At 34.4% G+C, this 23,237-nt stretch overlaps 1 protein-coding gene and 1 pseudogene across 16 annotated transcripts in view; one reads left to right on the forward strand and one right to left on the reverse strand.

The window, feature by feature from the left end:
* TMEM232 (transmembrane protein 232) overlaps nucleotides 1–23,237 on the forward strand; it is a 332,087-nt gene that overhangs the window by 56,679 nt on the left and 252,171 nt on the right. For all 16 annotated transcript variants that reach the window (XR_013532558.1, XM_078365853.1, XM_054252071.2 and 13 more), the window contains one exon: nucleotides 4,201–4,337. Coding sequence is in view for 15 of the 16 variants with exons in the window: in XM_078365853.1 (XP_078221979.1) it covers nucleotides 4,219–4,337 (119 nt within the window). In the remaining variant the exon portion in view is untranslated. The remainder of the gene's footprint in view (nucleotides 1–4,200; nucleotides 4,338–23,237) is intronic.
* LOC100391535 (cell division cycle-associated protein 2 pseudogene) lies at nucleotides 12,951–16,084 on the reverse strand (annotated as a pseudogene).

Below are 23,237 nucleotides of genomic sequence, written 5' to 3' on the forward strand. Positions count from 1 at the left end.
TTTTAATATGACCAGTGATCTTTCTGATGCTTCTTAATTTTGTCATATTTGGGTTGAATTTCAGTCGTATTCTTTGCATGAACTAATGTATTTCTCCACTGTTTCTGTGTTTTGTTTCAATAATATTCAGAGTAGAAAAATGAGTCTTACCTATGTATGATGATGAGAATCAAAGAAGAATTTTTAAAAAAATTTCATCATTTAAGAATGTTAATTTTTTTGTCTAACATAAAGTTATGCTGTATTTTCAAAATTTAATGTCAACTTTTTACCAGCAGCCAGTTCCAATAAGTTCTCCTATTAAATTTTACCCAAACTTAAATTACATTTTAAAGAAAGAAATGGGTTCTGGATTCATGAACTCATTATGTGTGAATCTTCTTTAGAAAATACATTTAAACATTCTATCAAATAGTACAATGCTTAGAGATAACTTTTTACAGAGTGCAATGTAAAGATTATCACCCACTTCAATGATAATTGCTAAATTATGGGATATCTTCTTTTAGTTTTCTATTGCTGCCAAAATAAATTGCCACAACTTAAAGGTTTAAAATAACATTCATTTACTATCTCACATTTCTTTAGGTCATAAATGTAGGCAGATTCAGCTGGGTTCTCTGCTCAGCACAGTGGCTCACATCTGTAATCCCAGCACTTTGGGGAGGCTGAGGTGGACAGGTCACTTGAGGTCAGGAGGTGGAGACCAGCCTGACCAACATAATGAAACCCCTACTTTACAAAAAATACAAAAACTAGCCGGGCATGGTGGTGTGCCCTTGTAATCCCAGCTACTCGGGAGGCTGAGGCAGAAAATTACTTGAACCTGTGAGGCAGAGGTTGCACTGAGCTGAGGTCATGTCAGTGCACTCCATCCAGCCTGGGTGATAGAGCAAGACTCCATCTAAAATATATATGTGTATTTATATAAAAATATAAACGTATATTTATATTTATTATATCTATATAATAAAAATGCAAGCTTTTCTAGTTTTATACTATTCAGAGATTCTTGTAAATAACGGGGCCAATACAACAGTTCTATGTTTATATCACTAATATGTCCAAATTGCACTTGTGGTAAAGCAATTGCCAAAGTCTGTGCATTTACTAAGTTGCAATGATGTCAGCCAGCGCTGACTAAGTACATTGCACTATGTTGTTGACCAGTGCTGAGTGCATGGCAAAGATTCATTGGAAATCTCTGATGCAGTCTGTGACTCTTGTCGATTAACTATATTTTTTTAGTCTTAGCAACACAAAATGCTGTTGGCTATAGACAACAGAAGAAACAATTAAAACTTTTCAGGTTCTTGTAATACTTTCAAAAATGTTTTGGTTTGAACTTTTTTATGCTTTACATAAATGGCATTTAAAAGGTGATATTTATTGCTTCATTAGACATACATATTCAGAAATAACATACTTTGGTTTTAGCACTTCACAAAATCAAACTACATATATATGTATGTATATATACACACACACACACACACACACACACACATATATATATATATATATAAAAGACTAGTAGAAATCCTTGGTTTTTTATTTCTTTGGAATAATATCATCATTATTTGCTTCATTACTTTTTTCATGTTCGTGCAAGTCAAACATTTTTACCTTCATAATTTTATATGATTCACTGTTAAACACTTGTCAAATTTACATTTATTATTTCATTATTACTACATTGTTAATATGAATTAACTCCTTTGCACATTCCTGCTTCTTGATTATTGTTTTTTCTTGACCAAGAAAGGCCCATTAAAGTTTATTTTGCCATCAGTAAATTAGAATAAAAATATGATGAATTTTTACTTTGCTAGTTTAGCTAATTATGTAAAAAGTGGATTAAAAAACAGATGATTATATATTACAATAACTGCAAAATAACATATTACAAATTAAATGCTTACATTTTCTCAGATTTTTCATGGTTTGTGTTGGAGTTGGAAAATGAATCTTAAAATAACACACCATGCAATGTGGCCCTATTTTCATGCAAAAATAATAATTATTATTATAAATTCTTTTGTTGATATCTCCAAGCTTTGGGCTCTACTGGGAATTTGATATCTTTAGAAAATCTAAATGGGAAGAATATCTTTAGAAAGGAACTAATATTTTTCTGAAAGTTGATGACACTTTCAGATTCTATATTTTTATTTTTTGGGGGAAGGGAGGGTTATTTTGAAACTTTTTGTTAATTTACTTTACTGAGGATTTAATTCTGACATCTCTATGAGAAATATTTCTGGAGGTATTTTTTTTTGAAATTTGAAGTTATTTAGTTCTTGTTCCCATTACTCTTTGTCAAAAGCAATCCTAGGTAATAAAATATATTAGGGGGCACAAATTGTTTCTCTTATATATCACAACACTATTCAAATAGTGATTTACAAACTTGTATTGGTTAAACACTTTTACCAGTACTGCTAAGATAAGCCAGAAATTGAGAGTAAACGTTTAGAAACTTATATTTTTGAGGTTTTTACCCCATCCAACTGGAGAAGTTTATTTAACAGGGCATTGTGGAACTTGCATGTTGAGCAGAAAGTGCAAATATCTACCACTATTACCAGCAGATGTGGGCAATTTTTGGACAGTAAGCTCAGTGATTAAAAGATAATATTTAAAATAATTAAACTTCTTGAAACTAAAAAAAAAAAAAATGACTAACCATAGCCAACTCTGTGAAAGATCTCAGGAAACAGCCAAAAGCTTCGGGTTAATTTGCCTAATATAACAAACACAAAAACCAGTTTTAGCCTTCAGTTTCTTTTTTTTTCTCCCTTGATGGCCTGTAGTTTTTTCTTTTCCATCCACTTGGCATTAAATGCTTTAAACTAATTTATCTAAGGGTGTGTCTAACTCAAACTTATATTTCTAGATATTTCTGATACATGCTGTTTTGTGGATAGTAGGCTTTTTAAAAAATGTATACTTTAAGTTTTGGGATACATGTGCAGAATGTGCAGGTTTGTTACATAGGTATACATGTGCCACAGTGGATGGCTGTACCCATCAACCCATCATCTGCATTAGGTATTTCTTTTAATGGTATGCCTCCCCTAATCCCCAGCCCCCGACAGGCCATGATGTGTGATGTTCCCCTCCCTGTGTCCATGTGTTCTCGTTGATGACTGGAGTGGAGCATGCAAGGAGAGTGAGATTGGAATTTCTGTCCTGTAGGCTCTCTCTTAGAGGGCAACCTCACATTGGCTGCATTTCTTGCTTAAAGACCAAAGCTTTTTATTAAACACAATGCCTCAATAGCTATTCTGTCTTGATCTATCTTCCTCTTCAGTCCTAAGAGTGATAATAGTTTATTTCATTCTTGTCCGTCCCTGAGAACAGAACCATCTTGTTTTATATATCTTTGGAAAGAATACCTTGATTCAGATACCCTATTTGAGTATGCTCTGCATTTCCTGCCAAAACTTTGACTGATCTAATGATCAATTTTTGTTTTTTGCTATTTTAAAAACGAAAGGCAAAATACTGCAATGTAGATATGACTACTCTTTCATTACTTCATTTTGCAGACTAAAACTCCACTAGCCAGAAATAGGATGTTTTAATTTTGGTCATACACTCATAGAATATACTCAGATATGAATAAAAAGAAAAAGAATTTGGGTGTAAGACAAGCAGAGAAAGCACTGTCTAAATGACAAAAAGACAGGAGATGTGAAAAGGAATTTACGAGAATCTTTAAAGAACAGAAAACAGTAATATGATCACAAGTGATTATATAAAATTTCCTATATACTAGGCAATTTATATTCCTATATAAGCAATTTACATATATTGACTTATTTATTTCTCACAAGAACTCTATGAGGAAATACTCTTCTCATACAGGTGAGGAAACTGAGGCACAGAGAGCTTAGTCTGGTTGTATAGCCTATCCTCTTAGCTACCATGCCATGCTGCTCCTTCAATGGTTTTAAAGTGCTAAAGCATAATAAAGACTAGATATATGGATAGATACATTTATAATTGTAACTTTTATACTTATTTCCATAATTTCCTTACAGCTTACTTATATATTTAAATTCTTCCTTAATATAGAATGTTCTTAAGCCTAACTTTAGTTCTTGCTACTTTTCCAAAAATAATAAATTTGTATAACCTGTATTGTTTGATACTGAGTACATTTGTATGCTAACATACATTTAATATTCCTTTTAGAATTTGTGATCTGTGAATATGCCTGTTAATAAATCACCTATGATAAATACATATGGAGGCATATCTTCCCCTTATAATGAAGAACGCTGGAAATTAAATTGTCAACATTTAAGTGGAGGAAAGAGTCATAAATCAAGGTAAGCTAGAAAAAAAAGTATAGGACCCATATGTATTGTAGAGAATTTAGAAAATATAGAAAATTGTGAAAAATAAAAATTCACCCATAGTTTTCTAACCAAAGATTAAAATTTTAAAGTTAACTGAAGTTTTTTTAAATAGCCTTGCTTATTATGATTATATGCTTTCTAAAATTTTGAATTCTACGCTTTTTGTTTGAAATAATGATCTATACTCATGTTTACTTAATTTTCCATAAAAATGCATAAACTACATGAGAAAATATTTGATAACTCCTGTATCATGAAGAATTTTATTTATTTCTAAGACCTTTGCTATTTCAAATTTTACCAAAATAGAACGTTTTTCTATATTTCATATTGTTTCCTTGGGATAAAGTTTCTACAATGAGTGTAAGAGTAAGTTAAAAGAACTTTCACAAAGACTTTAAAGTCACAAATAATGTACTTTTTCTAGTTGTTTTCTGTGGTATCCTTGTCTCAATACCATAGTGACCTATATTATAAAAAAAGTGGCAGAAGAAGTTGTTATCCATCTACAGTCCTACAGAGAAGAAAATGAAATTCAATGCATTATTAAAACATTGAACAGTTTTGCTATTATTCACATAAACATATGGAATATGTTTAATAATATGCTGAAGAAATAAGTAAAACTGGTCAGTGCATCTAAATGGTCAAGGATGCTAGAAATAAAAAGCAACAAGACCTGAATATACAAATCATGACTAGATAATTCTGTTATTAATGGGATGAAGGTAAACAGAAGGAAAATAACTTGTATAAAAATATTCAGAGTAGTTTTAATTACATTTCAGAATTGAAAATAGCAAATGCTTTATAATAGAATGACTAATTCAATTAAATGTTTCTGAATAGTAGAATACAATAGAAATGTTTATAAGAAAAAAACTGAAACAGAAATTATGTAGACAGTGATTAAACTGATTATATCAAATGTGTATTATGGATACCACAATTCACAAAGAATGGAGTATAAGCTTTTATGTCATTTTCAGTCTACCAGATAGTTATAGATACAATGCTAAAAAGGAGGTTAGATGCTTCATTTAAACAAATTTCAAAAGCCTTGGATATAACAAAGTGCAATTGCTTTCTTTGCTCCAAAAATTCTCAGCTTTTTTTTTTGTTTCCTTATTTATTTATTTACTTTTTTTTAGAGACAAGGATACCCAGGTTGGAGTGGTGGTGTGATTGTAGCTTACTATAACCTTGAACTCCTGGGTTCAGGTGATCCTCCTGCCTCAGCCTTCTGAGTAGCTAGCACCCCAGGCATGTGCCATTATGCCTGGCTAATTAAAAAAAAATTGTGTGTGTGGAGATAGGGTCTTGCTTTTATGTCCAGGCTAATGCTGAATCCTGGCCTCAAGTGATTGGCCCTCCTCTTCCTCCCAAAGTGTTGGAATTACAGGCATGAGCCTCTGTGCCTGGCTCAGTTTTAAAATATGCTCATGTGTACTATGAATCTGCATTGCGGGGGCTGATACAGTTTGGCTCTATGTCCCCATTCAAGTATCATCTTGAATTGTAATCCCCATGTGTCAAATGAGGGACTTGGTAGGAGGCAATTGGATCATGGGGATGGATTTCCCCTTGCTGTTCTCATGATAGTGAGTGAGTTAGTTCTCATGAGGTCTGGTTGTTTTATAAGTGTCTGGTACTTCCCCCTTCTCAGACTCTCCTGCCACCATGTAAGAGGTGCCTTGCTTCTCCTTCCACCTCTGCCATGATTGTAAATTTCCTGAGGCCTCCCCAGCCAGGTAGAACTGAGTCAGTTAAACCTCTTTTGTTTATAAATTACCCGGTCTCAAGTGCTATCTTTATAGCAGTTTGAGAACAAACTAATACAGAGACAGAGCTGGCCTTGCCAGTACTACCTATATAGCTCTTTTCACCAGAATGAACTCATGGAACACATTTTAAGGAATATTAATTTCTGTTCAATGTCCCTAATTTTTATTAGGAAAAATGACTTACTAGATGAAAATGTGTTGTTACTAGATCAATATTTCTTGATAATTAAAACATTTTGTATGATTTTTAAATTTTTAAGAAATCGCTAAAAACTTAGAAAAGTATAGTTATATACACACATAGAATTTAAGATGTTGGCATATTGTTATGGGCTGAATGTGTGTGTCCCCCCAAAATTCATATGTTGAGGTCCCAACTTCAATGTGTATATGGCTACCACAATTCATAAAGAATAGTGTATAATCTTTTATGTTGTTCACAGCAAACCAGATAGTAACAGATATTATGCTAAGAAGAAATGGGTTAGGTTTTTCATTTAAACAAATTTGAAAAGCCCTGGAGTTAACAAAGTGAAATTGTAACCCCAAGTGATGGTAGTAGGAAGTATGGCCTTTGGGAGGTACTTGGGCATCGATGAGGTCATGGTAGAGCTCTCATGATGAGATTAGTGTCCTTACAAGAAGAGGAAGAGCTCCCAGCACTTATTCTCTCCTCTGTGCGAGGATGCAGCAAGAAGGCAGCTGTATGCAAGCCAAAAACATAGCCCTCACCAATACCAGTCCATGTTGGCACCCTGTCTTTGGATTTCCTAGCTTCTGGAACAAGGAGAAATAAAATGTTTAAGTCACCCAGTTTACACTGTTTTGTTATAGAAGCCTCAGTACCCTGCGACACATATTGTTATGTTTGTTTCAAATAATTTTCTTGTATAAAGAATTCTTCAAGAGATACAGTTTCAGCTGTTTAAACATATGTGCTTTTAACTATAGTAATTGTGGGGTATAACATTCCAATTCATTTTTCTACTCTAATATACATGAATATGAAGTTGTATTTTTCACATTTATTAATGTCATTCTACATAATACATTTATTTATGACTTGGCTTAAAAAAATCAATGCTATGTTTTAACTTTAATCCATATTGATAACTATGTATTTTCTTTATTCATTTTAATTGCTGAACATTCTAATATCATGTATTTTCTTTATTTACTTTATTGTTTTCCATATTTTCAACAATAAAATCAATGTCATAGTGAAAATCATTGCACATTTCTCCTTGGGTACCTGTGCAAGTATTTATTTTTTGTTTTGATATTTTTATTTTTAGAGATAGGGTCTGACTGTCTTCCAGGCTGAAGTGCAGTGATGTAATCCTAGCTCACTGCAGTCTTGAATTCCTGGTCTCAAGAGATCCTCCTGCTCCAGCCTCTGGAGTAGCTGGAGTCACAGGAACATGTCACCATACCTGGATAATTTTAAAAAAATTTTGTAGAGATGAATTTTGCTTTGTTGCTGAGGCTGCTTTCAAACTCCTGACCTCAAATGGCTTTCCCACCTTGGCCTCTCTAAGTGCTGGGGTTATAGACATGAGCCGTTTTGCCAGGCCAATTATAATTTTTGATTTATTATTTTTCAAAATTTACTTGATGCTTTCTATGGGTCTCCAAAGTATCTCAATCTATATATGTATACACACACACACACACACACACACACACACACACACACACCTTACCTTCACAAACACCTAACAGATCAATTTGGGTAGACTTAACATTTTTATCATAACCATATTATAATTTAGAAACATAGTATAACTCTCCATATATTTAGTTATTTATAAAATTTTCTCAATATGGTTTTAGTGTTTTTTCCATATGGGCATTGTCTTAGATTTCTTAATTTTTGCTAATATAATAGGTCAAAGGTGACACTTGTCTCAAAACTAATTTTTCAAGATCCCTAATAACTAAGAGGTTAAACATCTTTTTATGTTTGTTGCTATTAGAGTTACTTATATGTGTTGTCTTATTAACTTGTTGGTTTTACTAAATATTTGTTATAAATTCTCCCAAGGTGTGACTTATCTTTTAACTTTGTTTTTGTTATACCTTTAATTATATGGAAGTCTTAAAAATGGTACAGTTATTATGTTTTTAATATTCATTAAGGTTGTTGAGTTTAGCTATATTATTTTTACTGCTTATTTATTCATTTCACTGGTCTATTTTATTGACATATTGCAAATTATCCATTAATTCTGTTATTTTGGATATTTCGATTATTTTCAGTATATGGTTATTATGAACAATGTTTCATACATTCCTGTGTGGGTATCATGGCATACATCTTAATGTACAAACTTTCGAGTGGAATTGCTGGGTCAGAGCATGTGTATATAAAATTTAGTGACTAGAAATTCTTAATTTTTATAAAGTCAAATATGTTAATATTTTATGATTAGCCTTTTTTTTTTGTATTTTGGTTTTAAAAAAACCTTTCCCAACCACCAGATTATGTAGTTGATCTTGTATATTATTTTCTAAAAACCTTACTTTCTCTTTTGTGTCTATAATTTATGTGGAAATTTTTGTGAATAATATTAAGCAGAAGTATTATTTTATTTTTAAAATGTGCATTCTCAATTCATAGTAACACATATGAAAAAAAATTATTGTATAACCAAGCATTCACATGTAATTGATATGCTTATCTTCTCTATATGCTGCTTCACTGGCCCATTTGTCTATTTCCACACCAACACCACACTGCCTTAATTACTATGGTTTAGTAATAACATTTAATAGTCAATATGATAGATTTTTCCAAACTTGTTTTTCTTCAGTGGTATCTTGCATATTAATTGTGAAACCAGCTTGTCATATTTTGTTTTCAAAAACTTGCAGGGAGTTTTTAATTGGATTTTTCAGAATCTATAAATCAATTTGGGGAGACAACATCTTTATCACAACCATATTCTAATTTACAAACTTGGTATATCCATTTATTTAGTTATTTATAAAATTTTCTCAAGATACTTTTAGTGCTTTTTCATATGGGTATTGTCCATCATTCTCATAGCAGTATTGTCAACAGAGGCATTGTTAGATTTTTTTCTATGTATTTACTATTTTTGATGCCATTTATAAATTATATGCATATATAGATTTCTAAAATTTGTATTTTCTAACTTTTACCAGAAGAAAGTAAATTTTTATTCATTGATTTTACATACACAAATATGACTAAATTTTCTTATTAATTCTGCATATCTTCATCTCAATCTTGTTTTAAAAGGAATATTCTAAGCATTTGACTGACAAGGGACTATGAACCAGAATATATAAAGAACTCAAACATTCTAATAACAAAATCACAAATAATCTAATTGAAATATTGGCAAAAGATCTGAATAGACATTTCTCAAAAAAAAAAGATATAAAATGGCCAGTAGATATATGAAAAATTCTCAACATCACTAATTATCAGAGAAATGTAAATTAAAACAACAATGATATATTATGTCACCCCAGCTAAACTGTCTTTTATTAGAGAGACAGTAATGGATGCTGGTGAGGATGTAGAGAAAGGGGAATACTCCTACTGTATTGGTGGGAATGTAACTTAGCATAGCCATTATGGAAGACAGTATGGAGGTTCCTCAGAAAACCAAAAATGGAATTGTCATTTGATCCCATAGTCTCACTGTCGGATATGTGTCCAAAAGAAGGGAAATCAGCATATTAAAGAAATGTCTGGGCCAGAGGTGGTGCCTTGCTGGGCACCTATTATCCCAACACTTTGGGAGGTCAAGGTGGGTAGATTTCTTGGCCCAGAAGTTTGAGACCAGCCTGGGTAACATGGCAAAATCTGCCTCTACAAAAAATACAAAAATTATCCAGTCATGGTGGTGTGCATCTGTAGTCCCAGCTACCTGAAAAGCTGAGATTGGAGGCTTGAACCCTGGAGGCAGAGGTTGCAGTGAGTAAAGATTGCACCACTGCATTCCAGCCTGGGCCGCAGAGCAAGACCATGCCTCAAAAAAAGAAACAATAAAAGAGGTATCTGTTCTCTCTATTCATTGTAACATTATACACAATAGCTAAGATATAGAATCAATCTAAGTTTCCATGCATGATAAATGGATAAAGAAAATGTGATATATATGCCCAATGGAATGTTATTAAACCATAAAAGAATAAAATCCTGTCACTTGCAACAGCATAGGTAGAACTAGAAGACATTATGTTAAGTAAAATAATTCAGGCACAGGAAACAAATACCACTGTTGTCACTCATATGTGGATACTAAAATAAATTGATCTCATAAAGGTAAAGAGTAGAATGATGGTTTCCAGAAATTGGGAAGGGTAAAGGGTTGGGGAAGAAGAGAGGTTGGTTAATGGGGACAACATACAGTTAGACAGAAGGAATAAGAGCTAGTGTTTAAGAGCACAATAAGGTGACATACTTAACAAAAATTTATTGTCTATTTCAAAATTACTAAAAGAGTGGTATTGCAATCTTCCTAACACAAATAAATGATAAATGCTTGAGATGATGGATATTTCAATTACCCTGGCTTGATAATTAAATATTGTATGCTTGTATCAAAATATCACAAGTATCCCATAAATATGTACAACTATGTTTCCACAATCATTAAAAATAAAAAAGAATAAAGCAAAAAGGAAATCTAAGCATGCTTGTTTTTGAAAAAGTATAACTTTTTTTGTCAAACTTTATCTGGTATTCTACCTTGTGTGTTTTTTAATTTACCTCCACTAGACTTTATTACCATTTTAAATAGTCAGTGTTTCTTTTTATTTCATTTCCTGTTTACCACTGTCGTTGCTTTTTAGCTCTTCTTTCTTCTTAGGCCTTATTTCTGGACTTGTTTCTCATTTGCCTGCTGTAAGATTTTTTTAAATTTTCCTTACAAGATTTTTGTTGTTGACAACAAACAAATTTTGTTGTTTTTGTCAACAACAAAAATCTCAGGTTTTGTTTGTCTGACTATATCTTTTTATCTTATTATTGAAAAGTGTTTAAACCTAAACATAAAAATATCTATGCCGAATTCTTACTTTTATTCTTTTTTCCTCTAGAACATCGTTGGTGTCACTTCACTGTCTTACAATTTCCATTATTGCTGCTGAAAAGTTAGCTGAAATTTTAATGTCATTTCTTTAAGATTATTTTGGCTTCCTTCCCCCAGACCTGGCAATTTTAAGTATCTTATTGTCTTCTGTTTTCTTAAGTTTCACTATGATGTGTCAGAATATAATTTTAAAACTTGTCTTACTTATATTTGATGGAACTTTTTGAATCTGTGAATATATGTTTCTTTCATCATTCCTGAAAAATTATTGGGTATTATTTATACAGATACTGCCTTGACAACCCGTTTTTTTCTTTCTCTTTTTCTCAGACTGTTGATTAAATGTGTATGAGATCATCTCATTAAGTCTGTTACATCTTTTACTTTCTTCCCCATTTTCCAATTTTTTTCTCTTCCTACTGCATTTTGAAAATTTTTTTCAAATCTGTGATTTGTCTTTCATGTGACTAATTTTCCCATTCTGAAATCTATCCATTGAATTACAAAATTGTATCTAAGATTTAGTAATTTATTTAGTTTTCTTCAAATCTGTTCTGTAAACTTAACATTTCTGGTTCCCTGAAGATCTTTTTAAGCATGTGGTGGGATGAGCATGATAATTTTATAATTTGTGTCTGATTATTTAAGTGACTGGAGTCTTAGTAGGTTTGTTGTTTCTGCTTGTTCTCATTTCTCCCATATTTTTCCTTGTATCTTGTCATTACTCACTTTTTCTTGGTTGGAAAATATTTCTGTATGTTTTTTGAAAGCTAGGAGAAATGCATCCTCCTCCAGAGAATCTTTGCATTCTCTTCTCTGCCAGGCACCTGTAAATCTACCAGTGTGGGACAACTGAAACTTAATTAACTGCCTGAGTTTTCTTGGCCAACAATCAGTTTGTCTAGAGTGTAAATCTGGGTTGGGACCAATATTCTCAGCAACAGTTCTTTTTTCCTTTCTATTCTCATTCTTTTTCTACTAGACACCAAGGTAGCCTTCTACGTTGCTTCCTGAGGTTAGGAAGAGGGGATCTTGCAAGACACTATATACTTTGTACAGATAATCCTATAGGAAACTGCACTACAATTATTATTATTATTAATTTATCCACTGACACCTACTTTGGTCACTCAGACTTGACTACTTTCCCTAACACTTGTATCTCTACTTGAACTAGCTGATTTACAGCGTTCTCTGGCAAAAAATGTATATTGTGGGAAGAAAATAAGCATGTGTGTGGTTCTATTTCATTTTCTTGTTTGAGGTATTGTTGCCCTTATGTTTCCGGTGAGCTCTTCCCTAAGAAGAGATGTTCTTACTTTCATCAGACCTTTCTTTGTGGCTTCAGTGAAATATTAACCTATTGTCAAAAAGAAATTCATATGTGTGGTTGTAAGATGAATCTATTAGACTCATTTACTTTTACTTTCATTGGCTAATGTGAGAAAGACAAAGATAAACTTTGAAGCCAAAGAATGAAGGCAGTTTGTCCATCTTCAGTAGTTAAATACATCAATTTTGGTACTGTTGCCTATTAATTAGTAGTTAATTAATACTACTAATTAACCCTCTTGAGATTAATAATTACATTTCACAAGAAAGGACATTATGCTTTAGAAGTTAAGTTGTTTCTTTTTTTTTTTGGTTCAACTCAAATGAGTTTATTTATTAGGAACTTTTTAAACACCGAGTTGAACAGAGGATGGGAACTAGACAGATCATTTCAGCATAGATGGTTACTTTCCCTCTTGCCACAGGCTTTGCAGGAAATGTCAGTTATTGTTTTCTTTCTCCGCTATGCTCAATCCTTTCCAAGGCAGTCAGAGAGCTCTCTCCCTTCCCATTGAGAGAGGATCTTCTCCGGTAGCCCTTGTACTGGGAAGCGGCTTTAGTATTTGCAAATGTAGACGCACAGAAGCTCTTCCTCCTCTTACCAGGTTCATCAGAAAACCAGCAGCAGGGCCCTGGCTGTTTTCTTGATCTGAGATGGGAGGTGCCATCCTGGTTTGTCTGGAGGACAGTTTCTTTTCTGGGAGACATACTACCAAAATCACTGCTGTTCTTTTGGCTTTGTGGGAAGTGGAAGGAAGTGGAAGTGAAATCCACAAAGCCCTTCATTTTCCAAATCCTTCTGTAGCCTCATGCTACGTCACACTGTGGTTTCACTATTCCTCCTCTGAAAGATTTGTTCAATGGTGTCAGACAAATATTTACATAGTTCAGAATTTTCTAAACTAATGTCTAAAGAGCTGCTTACACTGTAGGAGGGTGTGTGATTTCCATTTTTTCCAAATGTAAACTTTGACCATCAGAATAATACATGGAGCGTCTTCTATGTTTCCTGTCTCTGCTACTCATAACGCTGCTACTTTCCATGGGTATTCTTCCGCTTTTAGATTCTTTCATGTTTTCAATTAAGACATCTCCTAAACAATGACAGTCTTTTTGTGAGTTAGGCATTAAATGACTGCATTGCAGTTTTCCTTCTGCAGCTACTAAGAAGTCATCTTGTCTTTCACACTTTATGTTTAGATCTAGTGAAATTTTAAAGATTTGACAAAGGTTTTCTGCATTTTGAACAGCAGCAGCAAACTCTTGACCCTGCTGCAGGATCAGAGCAGGTTTGGGACTCTCTAATGCCACGTGTTCTGTTACAGAAGCACAAGAAATAGGACCCTCAGTTCCAGCTTTGGGTTCATTTTCACTTTCTGACATATTTTTTGCTTTTGGAATATTTTTATTGTCATCAATGTTCATCATATTTGTATTTAGATCTTCATCAGAAGTAGCATTACCAAGCAATTAGAAACTTTTTATGTATGAGGAGAATTCAGACACATTATATTTACCAAAGCCTTGATGCATATGCAAATCTGGGTCCTGAGGGAAAAGATCCTTTTTTTCCACTGGATTTTTAGGAGCCTTCACTTATTCCAGTTTGCCATTTGATTTGAAATATCCTGAACCCAGTCTTTGGACACTTGGAACTGAAGGTATCATCTCAGAGACTTCAGGCAGCTTAGGAATAGGACTGAAGAGGGACTTCTTAGAAGCAAAGGCTCTTCCCCGATATAAAAAACTTCTGAACACTTTTCTTTCCCTTTCCTTTCTTCTTTCTGCAACTTTTTAAAACCTGATTCTTAGGAAGTGCTCTCTTTGTACACTTTGTTTCTTGAGACTTCCTCCTATTAATTATTTTTTCTTTACAAGGCTGAGCTTCTGTATTTAGTAAGTTGCAAACACTCTCTTCTACAAAACTGACCAACTGATTTCTTCTGTTAGACGATATTTTCTCATGGTTATTTGAAGAACTAAAGGTGTCAGTGCCTCAACGAGTCTCAGAGATTGATGCCTTATTAGAAGAACTCAGAACAGCAGATGATACTTGAAGTGGTTCTATGTTTTCAAGACTCTCTCCTTTGTTGTCAAAATCTGACTGAGGTAATGGCTCAGGAACTGGTGACTGCTCAAGCAGCGGGGAACTGAGACCACTGAAGTCCTTTTTACAAAGAGTTTCCTCCTTTACACAATGGAGTATTTGCTGGCAAAGATTCATCAAACACTTCTGGGCTTAACTTCTCTCCAAAAGTAACTCTCTTCCTCTTCCTCATATTTAGGAAGGCCGGTGCTTCCAACTTTTCTTCATCTTCCACTTCTCTATCTTTGCAGCAGTTTGTGAGATTTGAGATTATGCTTGGGTGAGTCCCATCATCATCATCACAGAGGTTGTTACAGTGTTCCTATAAGCTCTCTAGACACATCTTGACAGAGGGTTTCTTCAGAACAGAGAGAAGTACAAAGGTCTCAGGGGAGGGAAGGTCCTTCCTGCACACTGGAGTAGCTGGTGCCTTGACATCAGGGACTGTGTCTGAGCTCACTTCTGCTGTGAACGTGTCAGGTGAAATGGCATCGCTTGATCCTTATGCAGTCAGCAATCTTGAGTGCATTTGAAGTCTCTGTGAGCTCTGAAAGGGGAAAACTTTTCAACTAAAAATCCAGACTGTGTTGAACCAGGTTTAGATGATTTCTCAGAAAGATCTGCAGAAGTTTCAACTGCACATCTTCTGTCTGTATCATCATTGAATATCTGGAGATCAGTTGCTTTTCCTTCAGCATCCATTAGATTTTCATCAAAGTCCCTCTGATAGGATATTCTCTGACATTTGGAGGACAACACTGCAGGGAACTCAGACTGCTGGCATGCACTAAGATCTGCCTTTCTGGTCAAGTCTGTCACCTCGGACACCCTTCCTGCCTGTGAGAATTCTGGACGGCCAGTCATTTTCTCGTTTTCCCTTATGAAGTGAAAAGCTGACTGGAAGGTGGATATTCGTTCTCTTAAAGTGTTAAAATTTCGATACAGTGCAGGGCTGCCCTGGGAAGGAGAATCTTGTGCCAAAGGAGATTTCCTACCATTATTTATATTTTGCTGCTGAGCAATGAAACGAATTAGATGGTTTGTTTCAGGAGAGCCCCGCACCCCAACTGCAGAACGTCTTCTGAATTCTTTAAGGTACGATGATGACTTTCCTGTAGAATTCCTAACAAAGCTTTCGGGTGTAATTCCCAATTACTCTATGGTTACTGTGGAAAAGTTCAAAGGCGATTTAAAAGTATCTGGTATGCAAGGATTAGGAGGTAATTTGGCATGCTTCTGAGGAATTAGTCTTCCCAGTTCCCAAAATGAAAGAGGTGTTTCCAGCATTATTCATTGCAGACTCCTTGGTTCCAGGGGGCTTGTCTTTTGAATTGGCATCCATCTGGAGTCAGAAGTTTCATCGTTTCTAAGTGGGCTTCTTACAAACAACCTTGAAAAGATCATGACTGTTGGCCGGGCATGGTGGCTTATGCCTGTAATCCCAGCACTTTGGGAGGCTGAAGCTAGCAGATCACCAGAGGTCGGCAGTTTGATACCCGCCTGACCAACATGGAGAAACTCTGTCTCTACTAAAAATACAAAATTAGCCGAGCATGGTGGCTACATTCCTGTAATCCCAGCTACTCAGGAGGCTGAGGCAGGAGAATCGCTTCAACCCAGGAGACAGAGGTTGCAGTAAGCCGAGATTGTGCCATTGTACTCCACCCTGGGCAACAATAATGAAACTCTATTTGGAAAAAAAAAATAATGACTGTTACCAAATGCAGAATAGAATGTTTTCAAGTATAAGAGTAATCATTTAGAAAAAGAAGTAGGCTTTTATTCTTGAAAATATTTTCAGCCTTCAATTTTTTTCTAAATGGCTCTCTCCTCAAAATTCAGTGGGTGTCAACAGTCTTCTCTCTATTCTCTTTAGGGTTTTCTTTACTGGTATCCACTAAGAAGGAGGGCTTGCATTTCCAAAGCTTAACACAGTATTCCATTTGCTAAGATTGAAACAAAGGTAAAAGCTAAAGAAATACAAAGACAATAAAATAACATATCAAACCCTAGATATTTTTTGAAATGAAATGAGGATTGTATTTCTGGTTTCATACCATAAAACCTTTGTATATCTGTAATGTGATGATGCTGCAATCAATCACATGGGTATCAGGATGACAGGATATTTCCAGTGTCTGACTTCAAAAGCTCAGACCCCAAATTAGTGAGTCAGAAATGACAAATTCAGGGGCGTTATTCATAGAATAAATTTCTGCAGATGTTCATATAACCTACTCTTTATTTATGCCCTTCTGATTAATAAATCTGTCCCTGAATTCCTCAAACATTCAAATGTAATATACACACCAAAAGGAGCCAGACCTTCCTTTCATTCTGCTGGTACTTCTGGTCTTTAGAAGAAGCCATATTAATTGTTATTTGAAATTTCTGTATTAATTTCATTTTTTTTACCTCTCATAGTACCAAATGTATCAAAAGAGTAGTCAAAATTTAATATTTTCATTTCTTTTTTTTAAAGCCGGTACTGATTGGCACCCTAAAATCTGGATTCTGTTTTTCTCTAGTGAAACTGCTGTCTTAAAGATCTTCACCGCTTTAAACATTTATTATTTCTTTGTGGTGATAACATTCAAAATCTTTTCTTCTGGTTGTCTTAAAATATTCAATACATTGTTATTTACTGTAGTCACTCTACTCTGTAATAGAACACTAAAACATATTCTTCCTAACTGTAAGTTTGTTAAGTTACCTCTCCTGGTTCCCCCAACTCTCCACCGTCCCCAGACTCTGGTAACAGCAATTCTACTCTCTAATTCTATGAAATAAACTTTTTAATATTCCACATATGAATGAGATCATGTGGTGTTTATCTTTCTGTGCTTTAACATAGTGTTATTCAGGTTCAGGTTCATCTATGTTATTGTAAATAACAGGATTTCATTCTGTTTTATGGCTTTATAGTATTCTAGTACACACACTCACATACACACAGTTATCTATCCATTCATCATTAGATGGGCATATAGGTTGATTCTATGTCTTGGCTACCGTGAATACTGCTGCAATAAACATGGGTATATAGATGTCTCTTCCACATACCGATTTTATTTTCTTTGGATATATACCTAGTAACGGGATTGCTAGATTATATGGCGATTCTATTTTTAGTTTTTGAGAAACCTCCATAGTGGCGGTCATTATGGCTGTACTAACTTACATTCCCACCAACAATGTATGAGTTCTTTTTTCTCCTCACCATTTGTTACTTTCGATAATAGCCATCCTAGCTGGGATGAGATGGCTTTCAATGTTACCACAAAGAAAAGATAAATACTGAAAGTGATAGATGTGGCAATTACCCCAATTTTATCATTAAGCTATGTACACATGCGTTGAAACATCACATTTTATCCAATTATTAGGTGTCGATTATAAATAAAAAATTTTAAAAAGTCACTGAATTTTAAAATATTAACTCTCATGATCTTCTTTTTGTATTTAGTCTTGATATTTCTGTGGATGTACATTTTCCATTATTGTCTTTATCTTTAATGTATTCTATGATATCTCAGTCTAGGATGCCAGTTTGTGTGAAACAGACACGCATTCAAACTAACTCAAGCAAAAAAAATTAACATAGGGATATAAGGCTGGGTATGGAACTTGAGAGCAGAAGATATAGCTAGGCCATTTTCTTTCATTCAGTACTCTTAACATATGTGGAGATAAATGGCCAGCTTGGCAGATACAATCTACATTTATGCTATAATAAACTTGAAAAGGACAACTCTAAACTTACATCACTAAATCCTTCAGCAAACCTTGACTGGGGGCTACAGTGGTGAACATGCAGCTTTCTGAAATTGGAGGTGCTTTGTTATTTGTTGTCTTGAAAAAGCTGTCAGCAAAAGCCACAGGTTCTGATACTACATGACCTTTCAGTTCTAACCTCAACCATTTAAAGTATTGTTTTATTTAAAATCCTTAGAAAGTACTGAATTTGTCTAGCTGCCATCAGATGTCTACTGTGACAAAATCAGCAATGGCCAGGGGGCATGAGGTTATATGGCACTTATATAGAACTTAGGCCCCAATGCAGCAGGGACTTTCAATAATGAACAATTTTCAGAGAAGGAATTTGCACCCCATGTTATATATACATCTGAGTTCTTTCCTGAATCTCCTGTCATATTTACGGTTTCTTCTTTCCCTGTTGCCTCCTAACTCTGGGATTTATCAAACAAGAACTTTCCTTTGATTATTTTGTTTTTCCTTAATACTCTTCCTCTTAAAATCTTAAGGCTTTGATTATCACTGATGTAGGTGAATATGAAATCTTTATTTCCAGATCTTATCCAGTTCCTAATGCTTGACTCACAAGTCCTTTTGGATTATAAACTTTTCCACTTGGATGTCTCATAGGTAAATCATCCTCACTATGTCCTGAATGGCACAGATCACCTGCTCAGATTCCTTTCATCCAGTTCTCTTGATGTCATCTTCCTGCTTCCAGTCATGTGGGCCAAAAACATTGAGCTTATCTGTATGTTTGGCATCATTATTTTGCATATCCCATTATTTATCAAGCCCTATTGATTCAGCTAGACCAATTTTAACTTGATTTAGCTTGACCTCCACCTAATCTCGAATTCTGGGTGATCATGTGCCCAGGAAAAAGCAGAGAAAGAACTCTGAAAGGACAACTGCTATTCTGTCCTTTCCAGTTCATGCTTGTGCTTCAAGGCTCACATGATATTTCCACAAAGAAGCTTTTTCTGAATCTAACCAAAAAGAGTAATGCTTACAACTAACAGTTTTCCAGCACCGAATATATGCCAGGAACTGGGCTGTGTGGCTTGATTTGATGCCTTCCAAAATTCTGCAAGATCTTTTCCTTATTTCTACAGATGGAAAATTATAACTCCCACAGATTAAGTGATTCAGCAAAGATTACAGGACTTGGACGAGCTGGAATCATGATCTCTACTTTTAAACTCCCACAGAATTTTCTTTCTTTTTTAAAGAACATCTCCTTATGTTGTATCACTGTGAGGTATATCACTGTGAGGTGTCTCACTTCCCTCCCAGAATGGGAACTTCCTGAGGCCAGGGCTGATTTCTCTTCTAGCAGTCATGGTATCTAGCAAAATATTTTGTATGTAGGTGGCTTTCATTAAATATTCATTGAACAAGTGACTTGTCAGCTAAAAAAGTTGTGAATTCACAGGTAATGTAAATACAGTCAGTTTGGATGGAGTGTCTATTTAACCAGGAGACTTCAGTATAAATATTTTATAAATAAAATTAGAATGATGATCTTTATTTACTGCCTGTTCCACAGGACTGTGCTTACATATTCTTAGTGAAATCCTTTGGTATTTCAGAGAAATTGGAATGTGTGAAGCTGAAGTCTTTTTTTTTAATGCATGTATTTATTTTTTAGATTTCTCTTTTACTTCTTACCATGTGTTATATATGTCAGTAAATAAGTGTTATTGTTTTTGCAATAATGTCTATTGTGATGGGCAGGAATTGGTTAAAATAGCTATATTTATTTCTTACTAAATATTTATTAACAAGATCTGTAGAAGACCAATTAAAGGACTCAGGATCTATATAGAAAGTCAAACATAATTAGCTTTCTATGTTTTCAATGATGTGCTACAAGGCATAATCCATATTGAAAATGTTTGACAAAACTAAAATTATTATACAATGTAGTTTGAGCACAGAAATTGAATTAGATATTATTTTCATCCTAAGCCTTTACTTTAGAAATAAAGTAGTATAACTATATTTTCCCTAAAGCCTATGAAAAAGCTGAGATAAACTATCTAATTTCAGAAAATATAATTTTAATTTGTATTTGAAACCTTGGATACTGTGTGTGTGTGTGTGTGTGCGCGCGCACACGCTTGTGTGTATTTGGGGGTTGTCTGTGGTTGGTCATGGGGAAATCTAATTGAATCAAATTTACTATTACTTTAAAAGAAGGATGAATTGCACACTATTATACTATAAATCATTCTTAGGGATCTTAGAAAAATGGCTAAATGCAAAGACTTTGAGTCAGACAGTTTATTTCAAATTTGGCTCAGTTTACTTTTAAGATATACCCTTGGTGTGATACTTAACCTCTTTCAGCCTCCTATTTCTTCTTGTAAAACAAAGAAAGTATATTTTATACATTTCAAGCAATATATATGAAGCAAACACCAGATGTTAATAAAGCAAATTGTATATACAACAGTAAAAAGAAACTTAAGCAACTAATGTTACATCAAGGAATATAAGGCAGATACATTCATATTAAATTATGGTACAGATTTTTATAGGATTTAGAGTTAGACTTGAGATAAGTTTCTGGCCCCTTGTAATTATGTGATCTGAAGCATAGTTTCTTCAAGTCCACTGACTCCACCACCTGCCCCTACCTGGGCAACCAAGTCAGCATGCTCTAATTCTTGTCATTCTGTCACACACTCCTGCTGGTGCCCCTGTTCCTGCTTTTACCCACTTGTTCTCAGAACAGCAGCCTGAGTGATCTTTGTAAGAATGTTAATAAAATTGTGTCATGCTCCAATTTTAATCCTGTAATATCTTTTCATTACCTTCAGAGTAAAATACAAACTCTACCCCATGGTTAAGAGAGAACTAGTTCCCAGCCCCCTCTTAGATCTCATCAATCTCTTTTCTTTTTTTCTTCCCTCCCTCTTTCCTTCCCTCCCTTCCTCCTTCCCTCCCTTTCTCCTTCCTTCCCTGCTTCCCTCCTTTCCTCCTTTCCTTCTTCCCTCCTTCCCCCTCTCTCTTCTTTTTCTAAGTCTCTTTTCTTTGTCTTTTGCTTTCTGTCTCTTTCTCATTTCAACTCAAATGTCTCTTCCTCAAGATATTCCCTGACTGCCACATGCAAAGTCTCATTTTCCCTGATAGTCTCTTCCACATCACTTTAGTTAAATTTTCACAGCACGGATCACTTTCAGAAATCACCATGTTGATATATGGTGTTCTTGGTATATTCTCTCCCCAAACAGTATAAGACCCATGAGACAAGTGACTGCATATCAGATTTTGATTCACTTCTGTTTTGTGTCCCCTTGCCTAGCAGAATGCTTGACTCACAGCAGAGAATCAATTAATATAGAATCAATAAAAAAATTAGCAAATGACTGGAATGAATTCTATCTTGAAGTGATGTTTTTCATCACCTTATATTTTTTATTTGTCAACATTTCTTTTTGTAGAACACATTCATTGTTTAGAACAGTTTTAGATATATAAGAAGATAGTACAGGGAGTTTCCATATACCCTGCACTCAGTTTCTCCTATGGCTAACATCCTACATTAGTATGGTACGTTTGTCACAGTATTGAACCATATTAATACATTATTATTAAGGGCCATATTTTATTCATGTTTTTCTGGTTTTTACCTGATTTCTTTTTTCTGTTCTGGGATCCCATACAGGAAACTATATTATGTTTAGTTGTCATGTCTCCTTTGGCTTTTCTAGGCTGAGACAGGTTCTCAGACTTTGTTTTTAATGGTCTTGACAATTTTGAAGGGTACTGATCAGTCATTTTGTAGAATGTTCTTCTGTTGAAATTTTTCTGATGTTTTTCTCATGATTATACTGGGATTTTAAATAAAAAGACAAAAAAGCTTAATAAGAAATAATGAACAAACATATAAAAATGCATCCACAGAATAGGCCTTATAAAAGTGAATGTAGGGCTGGGTGCGGTGGCTCACGCCTGTAATCCCAGCACTTTGGGAGGCAGAGGCGGGTGGATCACAAGGTCAAGAGATCGAGACCATCCTAGTCAACACGGTGAAACCCCGTCTCTACTAAAAATACAAAAAATTAGCTGGGCACGGTGGCGCGTGCCTGTAATCCCAGCTACTCAGGAGGCTGAGGCAGGAGAATTGCCTGAACCCAGGAGGTGGAGGTTGCGGTGAGCCGAGATCGTGCCATTGCACTCCAGCCTGGGTAACGAGCCGAAACTCCGCCTCAAAAAAAAAAAAAAAAAAAAAAAGTGAATGTAAGGCTCTTCATACTGGAAAAGATTCTCAGGAATGCTAGCAATTAGGGAAACACAAACTTTATACTACAAGGAAATACCTGCATCAATCAAGTGCAATTATCAAAACAACTGAAATCATACTGTTCTGTTGAGGATGTGGAAAAATGGGAGTTGTCAGGCTTTACTAGTATATGCTTTACTTGTATATGAATGACTAGAATATTTTTGGAAAGTATTTTTTTAATCTGCTACAATTAAAAGTATACATACTCTTGTAACTAAAAGTATAAACATTCTTGTATTTTTTGCTGTGAAATGCTAATGTACATACAGAAGGCTACAGGAACATAAATACAATAATTAATGAATTATTATAAAGCAAATATTTGTGTATTCACTAGGTGAAGAAATAAATGATTTTCAGAAACCTTTTTTGTAATCCTTTCAAATAAAGAAGTCCTAGTGCTGTCTTCAGCAACATATAAACCAATTAAAAACATTTTTTCCCTGCTGTTTCTACTCTCCTAAATTTTCTTTGTCTTTACAGTTTTATGCTTTATATAAATGTAATATTATAATACATATTCTTTTGTGTCTGGATCAACTGTATGTT

This window comes from Callithrix jacchus, chromosome 2, assembly GCF_049354715.1.
Source record: "Callithrix jacchus isolate 240 chromosome 2, calJac240_pri, whole genome shotgun sequence".
Taxonomy (NCBI): domain Eukaryota; kingdom Metazoa; phylum Chordata; class Mammalia; order Primates; family Cebidae; genus Callithrix; species Callithrix jacchus.